Source organism: Protomyctophum parallelum (genome assembly GCF_964188405.1).
Source record: "Protomyctophum parallelum genome assembly, chromosome: 9".
NCBI classification, from domain to species: Eukaryota; Metazoa; Chordata; class Actinopteri; order Myctophiformes; family Myctophidae; genus Protomyctophum; species Protomyctophum parallelum.
The window spans coordinates 24,850,474-24,863,103 of NC_139706.1; the positions used below are offsets into that span (position 1 = coordinate 24,850,474).

The following is a 12,630-nucleotide window of genomic DNA, read 5'->3' on the forward strand; positions in this document are numbered from 1 at the left end:
ACAGCTGGGGTGTAATTGAAAGGAAAGATAAATCCTCCACCACAATACACATTACACCAACGACCAAACGGCCCTCTCTATTTTGACATTTTTGAGAGCTAAACTTTTTATTTAAGGTTAAATTAAACATGCCATAGATCTCCAGCTGGCAGCTAAATTAATGCATTAGTTCTTTGTCTCCACCTAGTGGGATTCAACCTGTAGTACACCTTTGACAACCCTTGGTTGGTTTGGTATTCATGACATTCAGGTAATAATCTGCCATGATCCCACAATCCTACCTAGTACACTTGCCTGGTTGTATTGGAGTGGCGTTTGATCCACCAGACATGAACAATTAACTCATTTTATTTAAGCCACTGAAAGGTCGGAGGACATCTCTTTGGCAGTCATGTATGTACTCCTTGAACTACAAATAAAACACCATTGGGAGCACAAACAATACAGTTAACTCACACAAAAAATTTAATACCCTTTCATAAGGGTTAAGTGGTCCAAACGTTGACATACTAAATATAGGGGGAGGTGTGATGACACAGGTTTTTAATGTAAAAACTTGCAGCCAGCACCCAAATGCTTTGTAAAAAGTCATGTGACATATGACTTACTTACTTACATAGTTAGTACACATACATCAATGTTTTAATATACTTATATATGTCTTTTTTGTTGTCTTTTTATCTAGACCAGCCAGATACAGTACCGATTAATATCATACAGTCACATCAGGAACAATACCTTAATATCGTACAGTCCAACCGTTAAGGAGGAATATCCACGGTTAACAGGTCCATCCTTGCTATGCTAACATTAGAAATCGGCATGTGTACTTCTAGTATCTTTTTATTATTGTATAGACTGGTGGTTGATACTCCTTGTATCTCGTGTCTTCTGTGCAAAAGTTTGTGTCATTTTTGTTTTTGTCTGAAAGAATCCAAAGAATGGTTGACATACATGATACCTGGCTGTTCACTTTACAGTGTGATGTAGTAGTTTGTTTGATTCTTTGTTTGTTTACCATCGTTTTTACCAATTAAAAAGAAAAACAGTCGCATCCAAACGCCACACCCTTGGCATGTCATAGAAAAAAGGGGAAATCAACAACTGAACGAAAAGCTCCCCATAACAGAGTGGAGACAATGACAGAGAGGAGAGTTTATGACTACGGTGAGCAGCGTCCTCCATTCGTACATCTTTTAGAATAAGGCACTGCTGCATACAGAAATGACATGGTCAACGACCTCTCTGGGAGTAGGATGGGGAGGCAGGACATGACAGGAGAACGTGTTCTTCTCCAGCAATTCACTGAAAGTTTGCGTGTGTGGATATATGCATGTGAGTGTATATAGTATAATGTGTACAGTCAATTGTGTGCTTGTGTATACAGTATGTTGATGTATGACTATGTATCTATGTCATGGGTGCATCTGGGTTCGCTTGTGAGTGCATACGTGTGTGTGTGTGTGTGTGTGTGTGTGTGTGTGTGTGTATCCGTGTGCTTGTGGCCATGGAGGCTGGACCACTCCTCTCAGACTGTGCTTTCCAGCATCCACTCAGTGCTGCTGAATGTAACTCTGCGATGAGCGAGCGGCGACGACTCCACGTTGATCTGGTTGGTGGACTTGTGCCACCTCGTCCTCGCTCTGCGCGGGTAACTGTGACTCTGAAATATGGAGTAATCGCCTCCGTCGAACGAGAACCTGTGCCTAGTTCGTGCCAGTTCATTGGGGAACAGCCCCAAATTGGCCAAGGTGCTCTTCTTGTCCTTGAGCCTCGGGGCCTCCTTAGTGCCAGCGTTGGGGCCTATGAGACACAGGGACATGGTGGAGCCGGTCAGGCTACTGTCCGTCTGCGTGTCCTCAGACGGCGGGCCAGAGCACTGTGCGTCCAGGCTGGTTCTCCTCTTCAGCCTGTCGGCGGCGAAGGGAGGCATCTCCACCTGCAGGACGGACGTGGTGGCCGCCTCGTCCTCCCTCTTATCGCCGTCGATCCTCAGCACCAGTGCCATGCACTCCCGTGGCGCCTGGGACGCCTCGCGGAAGCCGTCCTCCTCGGACACCAGCTTGGAGGCGGAGTGCTGGAGCCTGTGCTGGCTGCCGTTGGTCTGAGAGTGCATGCTGGAGATGACCTTGGCCTTGCCGCCGTCGTCGGGGCTGCCGTAGGCCTTGTAGCGGATCATGAGGATGATGATGAACACCAGCACGGAGGCCACGATGATGCCGCCGATGATGATGATCATCGTGCCGCCGAGGAACTGGCTGTGGATGAAGCGGCACTGGCTGACCTCGTTGGCCGTGTGGAACTGCACGCAGCCGACCACGCGGGTGGCCGTCAGCGACGTGATGCCGTCGTCGTACACCGCGAGCACACAGAGGTCATACTCGCGCCCCGCGGCCAGGTCGTTGATCTGAAAGGTCTTACTGGTCGACGGGATCATCCTGCAGGGAGGATGGAACAAAAGTGGAGTGGTTAACTTACAACACAAGAAAGGACGTTTTAACCGCCATAGGTATGGAAACTGACAATGCTGAAGAAGCAATGACTTTCACAGTGCCTTCATACGCGGCCTACGGATAAGGTGGAAAATCAAAAGGGTTTACCTGTATGTTAGTCCACTTGCCAGCCCATACAGCCCCATTGAGTACCCTAAAGGTTTATGTTAGAAATGTTGAGTATGGGTCCCCAGCATTTAGAAACTGCCGGATGCTAACTTGCATATGTTGGGCAATTTTCTTAATTAGCATAATAAGCTGCAACATTAACATCCAATATAAGGCAACAGTAGCATATGGGACGGGTCAAACTAGGGGGTTTTCATGATTCTGAATCCATTGCAAGCATTAGTTTTGCAGTGGTGAAGTGGCTATGGCCAAATTTAGCCCAAGGAGTGATTTTTGTGCAAAAATAATGCTTTCAATGGATTCAGAATCATGGAAAACCCCTAGTTTGACGTGTCACATGCTACTTAAAGCATAATGAAATTGAGAAAATGTTGCCTTATATTGGATGTTAATGGTACCCCAGCTAATTATGCTAATTAAGAAAATTGCCCAACATAATGCAAGTTAGCATCCAGCAGTTTCTAAATGCTGGGGACCCATACTCAACATTTCTAACATAAAACCTTAGGGTACTCAAAATGTCCGGGTCCAAATTCTGGCAAGCGAATATCATTATCCACAATGAAAATATAAAGGGGGCGACTTGGGACACAGCCCTGTAAGCTTTTGAAATATGTCACATGGTGATGATATTTGTGGTTGACTTTTCTATTTATTTTACCTAACCAGGCATAATGAGCACTCTGTGTAATTTACTCCTCCGGTGTAAGTGTTGAGTGTTGTTTTGTCTTAAGGTGGTACATTATTACCTACAAGTGATTAACATCAAAGTGTTCCTTGAGGGGAAAGGTTTGTGCTTCTAATTATATTAACACAGATGGAATGGCCTTTTGCTCTGTGTTCAAAGAGTGTGAGCCTCGTAATCCTTGAAAATGCTAAAAACACTTGACCTTAGAACATTCCCACGACACCTAAATTGTTGTCATATCGCGTTGCATCTGTCCAGCAATCTGCCCCAACTCTTCTTGTGGTGTCATGAAATACAGTGATGCTTGCTCTACTTTCGCTTGTCACATCACAATTTACCTTTGTCATTTTGCTCTATACACGAAGATCGGATAGCCATTTCTCACTGTCACCTTACGCTGCACCACAGTGTCACCTAAGTCAACCACCATTAAATCTTCTGCCTTTTACTGAGATATTTGTCAGTATATCACATTGAATCAATGTTTGAGACATTGAAAACAGCGCATGTCCCTTTCAAAAATGGCGGTTAGAATAGTATGAATGGCTCACTGGGGAGCTTGAAAAAAAGGGCACAGAAGAAATTGCTTCGCTTTTTGTTACAATGAAAAAGAATAAAACGTTCAATAAGTTAAGTTGTTATAACCAACTGGTTAATAGGTTTCCATTCTCTCTCTCTCTGTCTAATGATCTACTTGTTGCAACTAAACATGTTGCCCATCTTTAATCACAATACTATACTGTACTGCATGTGTGCAATTATGTCATGACAATTATAAAAGAAAATAGGAATAGTCCAGAAAATTTGAATGAATTACATAATGCAAAACAGAGGGCTTTCCATTTGATCACGCTTAACCCAGGCGCGCTACGAGCTTGTAGGTCTGCTATTTTTGAAAAATCGAAGAACCACTGACATAGAAACATAGCTTTTTCAGAAAACTGTCAGGATGTAGAAGACTTTTTTAGAATCTGATCTCAGGTCAAAATGGGTTAATCGGTGCTGACAATTCCGACTAGTCTAGGGAACAGGGGTAGGCTATTATGTACCTATCCACCACCATGGAGCCTAGGAGAAATGGGAATCCACCATTTAATCTAGCTTGCCGAGCATCTACCAACACAATTGGCCATGTTCGGGGAAGTCAACACAAGCAGGGTGGGCAATCTTTGTCACTTTGGGGCGATGCCTGTCAGTAGGGGGTGTTCAACGGGAGCCAGTGTGGGGTACAACAGTACATCCTCCCGGTGGGGGCTCCTCACTGGCAGGTGAGCCAGTGGGGTACAACAGTACATCCTCCCGGTGGGGGCTCCTCACTGGCAGGTGAGCCAGTGGGGTACAACAGTACATCCTCCCGGTGGGGGCTCCTCACTGGCAGGTGAGCCAGTGGGGTACAACAGTACATCCTCCCGGTGGGGGCTCCTCACTGGCAGGTGAGCCAGTGGGGTACAACAGTACATCCTCCCGGTGGGGGCTCCTCACTGGCAGGTGAGCCAGTAGGGTACAACAGTACATCCTCCCGGTGGGGGCTCCTCACTGGCAGGTGAGCCAGTGGGGTAAGACAGTACGTCCTCCCGGTGGGGGCTCCTCACTGGCAGGTGAGCCAGTGGGGTACAACCAGCAGTGACAAACCACAGAAATTAATGTGGGGAGGATTAATTGAACAAGAATTCGCTACTCCAAATTTAAGAAGAAGAAAAAAAGAACAAATTAAATTCTATTTAATACTCATGCATCTACACAACATGGGATCTATATGGCAACCCCATATAGTTTATAATAATCTGTCATGCCACTAAAGCAGATGGTTATTCCAGATGGCTCACATATTCTCTAATCTAAGGGTTACCCCCCCCCCCCCCCCCCCCTCGCTCGTACGCACACGCACACGCACACACACACACACACACACACACACACACACACACACACACACACACACACACACACACACACAAATGTGACTCACCTGTAAACCAAAGTGTCATCTGCAGTGCTGTTATACTGAATTTGATACATCCGGATACCGGGGATGTGCCGCTCAGATGGCCAACGGATCACAGTGGAGGATGACGTCAGTTCAGTGACCATCACTCTCTTGTCCTGCTTGTCGTGGCCCTTAGTGTCATTTCCAGATTTGGAGGAAGTGGTTATGTCCGACAGGCCGGGGTCCTCGCGCATGTGAGCCGTGTTGTTGACAAACAGGGGCAGGGGGATCATGTTGATCTCAACAGCAGCCGTGGCGATGCCAGCCGCGTTGGAAGCCACACAATTGAAGGCCCCGCTGTCCTTCAGAGTTGTGATGAGGATATCAAGGGTGCCGTTCGCATACAGGACGGTGCGGGTGGAGTTGTGCACCAGCTTGCCGTCTGGTGATCGCCAGTGGATGTCTGGATCGGGGTCTCCCATGGCTTTACATTTGAGGGTGACCCCCTGACCTTCCATCACATACGGCTTGGTGGAAATATGTTTGGTGATCAGTGGAGGCTCACATATGAACTCCTCCTCCTGAATGGACCAGAAGTACTTGTCCATGAGATGGTCCGGTGAGGCGCAGGTCTCCAGGTCGTCCTCCCTAGTCAGCCTGCGGAGCCACAGCAGCTCACAGTTGCAGTGGAGTGGGTTCCCTCCGAAGCTCACCGCCAGAGTGGAGGCCAGGACCTGGGCGTGTTGGAACAGGCTGTCTGGAGGCAGCTTGTGCAGCCTGTTGGAGGTCATGTCCAAACGGACCAGCTTGGTGAGGAGTGTGAAGGTCCCTGCTTCAATGTGATCAATCAAATTGTGGTCCAGAGTGAGCGTGTTCATGTTAGTCATTCTCCCTATGGCCTCCCAGGGCAGGTTTCTCAGGTTGTTATTGGACAAGTCCAGGTCCTCAATGGTGGACACAAATTCGTCAAAGGCAGTGGACGCCACGGCGTGGATCTGGTTGTTTCCTAGGATGAGGTGGCGCAGATTGATTAAGCCTTTGAAGTGGTCACTCTTGATAACGCTGAGGCGGTTGCCATCCATGTGCAGGGCTCGCAGGGAACGCAGGCCGAGAAAGGCGAGGGGAGTGATTTGGCTGATGGTGTTCCGAGACAGCGTGAGGTGGACCAGGCTGGTCATGTTGAAAAAGTCTTTCCTGCGGATGACCGTGATGAAGTTGTCGGTGAGGCGAAGCTCCACGGTCTTGCGGTCGATGGTGGGGGGTACGAAGAGGAGGCCGGTCTTGGCGCAGAGCAGAGTCAGAGTTGGGGAGAGGTGTTGACAGATGCAGCGTCCGGGGCAACTGTAGCCCTTAACTAACACTGCACACAGCAGCACAGACAGGACCAGCCGCTCCATTGTTGATCAGATACCAGTTCCTACACAGGAGACAGAGACAGATAAGTTACAAAAAAAATAAGAGAAGAAATGGAGCTCTGGTTTCTTGAATAACATCATAGCTTATAGAGCAGGCTGCCCAACTGGAGTCAGGCCAGGTTTATTGAGACTGTCCAACACAGTAACCATCACAAAAATGTTATGGAGCTTTTCTGAAAGAATGGCGCATGGGTCGATGATGAAAGAAAGGCAGCACCGCAATGCTGAATCATAACCATCAGTCTCTGTATCCGTTCTGGAATGCATATTAAATGATTTATGCAACTTGTTTTCTACATCACCAGATTTGTCAGTGAACAATATAATAAATTGAATGATCATAACATGATGTGTTAAGCCTATACACTATGTGAAATAAAGCTTTAGTTTTGCGTCCATTTGATCTCCATATCAGCAAAGAGAATTAAAAGGAGAAAAGGGCAATTGTCAGCACTGCTCAATGATTGATATGACCTTTTCATGCCATCTCCTCTCCTTATGCTTCTGAAATGTGCACTATGAATTAGACACGAGTCTGACAAGTAAGCTAAATCATGGCAACAAAAAGTGAAGGTGTGAAAAAAGGGGGCAGACTCCTTGGTTTTAAATCTGTCGGATTGGAGGGATTATTGGGTGCCTGTGGAGTTGAGGAGGATGTACACATCCTCTGATACCCATTTAGAGAATTGATTCCAAGTCTCTGCACGGCACACAGGTCTGCAGTGCAGACTGCAGAATGTGATCCTTGGGCGTAATAACCACACCAAAAAACCCTGGCGGAACACAATCTTTGATGCCTGCCACATCGACAGTGGCTTCGCCCTCTTTGGTATCAGTCCAGATTGTCGATGCATTAACCTTCAGTGTTCATCAGAAAATCTATCAAGCTGATATAAAGAGATGTGTTGAGTTCTGTGCAAGACACCCATTCTTACAAAGTGTATGTAAAATTACAGTGCATCTGACTGAATAGTTTTCTTTCTATGCAGGCTTCCGGCCCTTTGCTTGTTTTAAGATTTGTTGGTGCTATCCATGCATAACATCAGATCTCTCAGTGGATCAATGAAAGGAAAGATCAAGTTGTTGCAAATGAATAGTTTTATTGCATAGCATTTGCATTATTGGCATTGCATAACATTTTGGCGATTAGACTCCAATTGCATTTTTTTTAAGATATTTTTTTGCGGCTTACGCCTTTATTGATTTTTTAAGGGATAGAAAGTAGGCTGACAGGAAACGGGAGAGAGATGGGGGGATGACATGCGGTAAAGGCCGTGTCGGGTCCGGGAGTCGAACCCGCAGCACACCGCGACTGGATCACCAGTCCGGTGCCCAGACCGTTACGCTACGGCCTGGGCCTCCAATTGCATTTATTGAATAAGATTAGCTATTAATAGGGAGAGCCCCAAAGACGTTAGTACATTTTGTAATGATCATGCATTTGTGGGATGAGCAGCACAGCTGATTATGTGGAGTATAAGGGAAATGAGCCAAATTGACCTGGCAAAGTAAAACTGTGTATTCTCCTGTTGGTAATATATTGACTCGATTGGCACCTGATTGGCAGCTCGGTCAAATGCAATCACGGTGGCTGACCTGCAACGGATCCTGGATGAGGGATGGAATATACCACAGCATATGTGGGCTTGGGTGTTTATTTATAACGGTAGACTGGGTTGGGATGGAGTTGCTTTGCAGGCTGCTGATCCGGACACTACACTAGAGCGCATACGGAAACGATACACGCGTACTTGTCTGTACATGTGAAGTATCAGATGTAGAAGTGGCGGGCCTTAAACTGTCTGGAACGCATGCAGAACAAACCGAGTAGTGTGAGACTCTGTTCAAAGATTGCGTTTCATTATCACATTGAGCCCAGGTGTGGTTTTCATTTAGTTTGTAATTTATGAATTCATACACAGTAAAAGTCTTAAGGTTATTACACACTGGCGAATTAGCGACGCGATTGGTGGCAAACCGTGGCATACAAGGCATACAATTTGCTTTGAAGTCGGCTGTTTATTTCACCGTTTGTTCTTTTCTAAAATTAAATTGCCTCTTGAGGTGTTGCACCTCATTTGGTTACCTGTAAGGGGGGGGGGGGGGGGACTGCTAATGCTGAAAATGCAAATAAGACTTTTGGGGACAAAAGATGCAATTACTGGGGGCGAGAAAAAAAAGTAATAAGTAAAGTAATAAGTAACTAGTTACTTGTGGCAGGGAGTGATAAGTAAAGTATTAATATTACTTTTTTTAAAGTAACTAGTAATAAGTAATATTATTACCGTTTTGGAGTAACTTTGACAACATTGCATGTTTACTAGTTACACTAACCACTTCAGCCCTGTATACATTTCAGGACGTTCTGCAATATGAGTACTTCTACTTTTAGTACTTTAAGTACATTTTGACCTGAGATCAGATTCTAAAAATGTCTTCTACATCCTGACAGTTTTCTGAAAAAGCGATGTTTCTATGTCAGTGGTTCTTCGCTTTTTCTAAAATAGCAGAACTACAAGCTCGTAGCGCGCGCTATGAGATTGTAGATCTGCTATTTTTCAATAGCTAAAGCTATTCTAGTTCTACATTGCAGTATTGATACTTTTACTTAAAGGTATATTCAGTGATTTCACTTAATTCAAATATCACTTATTTTTTTGTTTTGTTGTGATAATCCTCCCTACTATAGAGTGTGCTGGCCATATAAGGAGTTCCTCCCTGTCCCCAGTTAACCCCTGGGGGTCAAAATACCTTAGGTTTCGTTTTTGACTCTCTATCCTGATTGGACAAAAGGCTGGGTCCCACAGCCAAAAACGAAACCTAAGGTTTTTTGAGTGAAATCACTGAATATACCTTTAAGTAAAACATTTGAGTACTTTTTACACCACTGCCAATATCTCATGTTTATTCCCCGTTAGGCTGTTACTAACTTACTAATAAGGAGTTAGTTGTTCTGTTGAAAAAATGGGGGATCATTATAAATGTTAAAAAATTGCAAAGAGAAATGGACAGGACTTCCAATTACATAATATAAAATGCTACAAGTACAGTAACTGAGATTGATGGGTGAGAAATTAAAGGAAAAACCTGAATAACTGAGTGGAAAGAAAAAGGTCTATCCGACTATGAAATAGGGTCATTATTGAGGAATGGTCAACTGGATAGTATTTCAAGGAACAGTGACTAAAGTGACATGCATTTCGGCCTATATGGGAAAGACATCAGTTAATAGGGTTGGGAATTGTGGTCAAAAGCGCACATTCAATGACCGTGATGCTCATGCATCAGTGTGATATGTAACGAAAAACAGACAAGCAACTCTTCCTCAGGAGACAGAGAATGTCTATGCAGGACGAGATCAGACTGTGTCGGCATGAACAGTAGACCAACAACTACATAGAGACGGAGGTTATAATAGGGTTGCAGTGCATAATCCCTTCATTACAAAGACCAAGCACATTTGATAGTTCAGTGGAGCAAAAAACCATACCCACTGATCTACAGAGATGAGGATAAAAGTGATATGATCAGATGAGTCATCCTTCACCATATTCTCGACAAGTGGGCGAGTTAATGTGTGGTGTACATCAAGAGAATGGTACAGCCCTGAATGCTTGATCCCTACATTGATGCCGTCCCTTGGTTCTGTTATGCTGTGTGGGGCATTTTCTCCTGGCATGCTTTGGGTCCACTTGTCCCCTTAGAGTGAAGGGTCACTGCAAATCGATATGTTATTCTGAGTGATCACCCTTAGTATGATGAAACATTTCTATCCTGATGAGAGTCTAGGATGACAATGCCCCCATTCACAGGGCATGACAGGTTACTGAATGCTTTTATGTGAATCATATACTATGGCCTTCACAGTCACCAGATTTTAACTAAATCAAATGCCTATGACAGATTTGGACCGATGTTAAGACAGCACTCGCCAAGAGTGTATCTTATGTTAAAATGGCGTCCTATCCCAAGACACTTTAAATTTGTTTTGTAATGTACCCGTCTGGTATAATCTATGCATTATATAGCATAGTAAAGTTGCTTTATAATGGTTGCCATGGTTGAGTTGAAAAAATGTTCCATCAATACTGGAATCCTTTGTTTTACAAATTTAACAAATTGCTGTACAGGTTTCTTTCATTTTATGGATACCCCTTGATTGTATTTGCATTCAAATCGTATTCAAATCCCTAAACATCTCATGGAGGGAAAATAAAACATTGTTGCCAAGGCAGTTGCTCTTTTACAGGTCAGGTTGCCTGAAGAAGGTCAGTAGACCGAAAGCTTGCCAAAAATAAACTGATTGTGCGCAGATCTGAGTGTGCGGAGCTTCCCTTTATTTTTCCTCATACAGGTCAGGTTGCTAAAAATACATCAGATGACTGCAGTTGATTCAGAATGCTGCTGCTCAAGTCCTAACAAATGATATCCTTATAGACATTGTATGTCTCTTTATATAAAGATTTATATTTATGGACATGGGTGGAAATGACGTGGATTTCATTCAATCTCTTTGTTTGCCTCAATTCAATCTCCACACCGGAACTGGTGTAACCTCTCCAAAGGTCTGTACATTCCCCTATCCCTGCACAGTGTTACCCAATCTTACCCAAAATTACCATTTCAGTCAGACAACTCATGAATAGATTTACCAATATTTATTACAGAATGAGTAATGAGTGTGCATATGATATTTGACTTGGCATTCGGCTCTGCTGGATTTTCTCCCTGCTCGGCACGATTAAGCACCAACATAAAACATTAAGAGCAGGGAGATAGATATACAATAAACCCCCCATGGGGAGCATAAATAGCAGAGCCCACCGGTGGTCCTGGGGTGGTGGTGGGAGAAAACATCACATACAACGAGGAACCATATGCAGAGGAAGGCAGGAAGAGCATGCAGTCTAGTGAGCTTTAGTAGCCCGCCCAATTGGTCAGCTTGGGGGACTTGCACACACTGAATACACCCACATAGTAATGCAGCATGTTAACCCCTTGAGTATAGTATGTGCCTTTTGAGCATGGCATGAACCCCCTCGAGTATGTCTGAATGACCTAACTCCGCAAGCTATGTCTCATTATTAAAACAACTCTGGAGAAAAAAAAAGACACTCCAGTTATTTTTACACTGGCTCCCTCTCTGGAGAAAAAGTTAATACAAAATACTACTGTTGGTTTAGGGCCAAAATACTTTTCTGATCTTGTACTGCATGAACAATCCAGATATCCCAGGTCATCTGGGACAAGTCTGCTTTCTGTCCCCAGAATCAGAACTAAACATGGCGAAGCAGTGTTCAGTTTATAATATGCACCACACTACAAAATATTTAAACTCCTTTGAATTGCTTGTGGTATTGAGGAACAACTTTTCTTTCTCTACACAAGAAACACTGGGGGAAACTATGCTTTATTTTTTATTTTTTTAAGATTTGTTTTTGGCTTTTGTGCCTTTATTGATAGTTACACTGAGGACTGAGGACAGACAGGAAAGAGATGCAGCAAAAGTCGTCATGAACGGGACTCGAACACACAAAAAGCTGCCTATGTGGCACTATGCTTTTGACAATATTTAACAAAGTCAACAATGGCATTTAGCATGTCTGTTTAGGTGTGTTATTGTGACATTGTAAATGGTCAATCATTATCCGCTATGAATGCAGCCGTCTTTAGTTCAGAAAAGTTCACCCCGATATAATGGTGTTGTGTCTAACGACACTGTCAGCCAAGAGTAAATTCCAATTAGTCAGTGTAGGCAGTGAACAGTTGCCCCAGAGTGACTCTTGTCAGGAAGGAGGCATAATTATTGACAGCCTGAGTTCATTGGAGTCAACTCTGTCTCCACCAGTAGATGCCTAAACCAAGCTCTTTGGAGCTCCGTAGCCCCTGGGATTTACAGTCAAATCTCGTCAAGGGCAGAAATACCTTGGCAAATAGAGCAGCATTTGCATTTTATAATTATGTCTGCATGGCAAGCAC

General features: G+C 44.3%; 1 protein-coding gene across 3 annotated transcripts in view; it reads right to left on the reverse strand.

The window, feature by feature from the left end:
* Nucleotides 1–498: 498 nt before the first annotated feature.
* LOC310864983 (leucine-rich repeat and fibronectin type III domain-containing protein 1-like) overlaps nucleotides 499–12,630 on the reverse strand; it is a 228,644-nt gene continuing 216,512 nt past the window's right edge. For all 3 annotated transcript variants that reach the window (XM_083773900.1, XM_083773899.1, XM_083773901.1), the window contains 2 exons: nucleotides 5,279–6,653; nucleotides 499–2,438 (listed from right to left, as the gene is read on the reverse strand). In XM_083773900.1, coding sequence (XP_083630026.1) covers nucleotides 1,529–2,438; nucleotides 5,279–6,633 — 2,265 coding nt within the window. In that variant the 5' untranslated portion in view covers nucleotides 6,634–6,653 and the 3' untranslated portion in view covers nucleotides 499–1,528. The remainder of the gene's footprint in view (nucleotides 2,439–5,278; nucleotides 6,654–12,630) is intronic.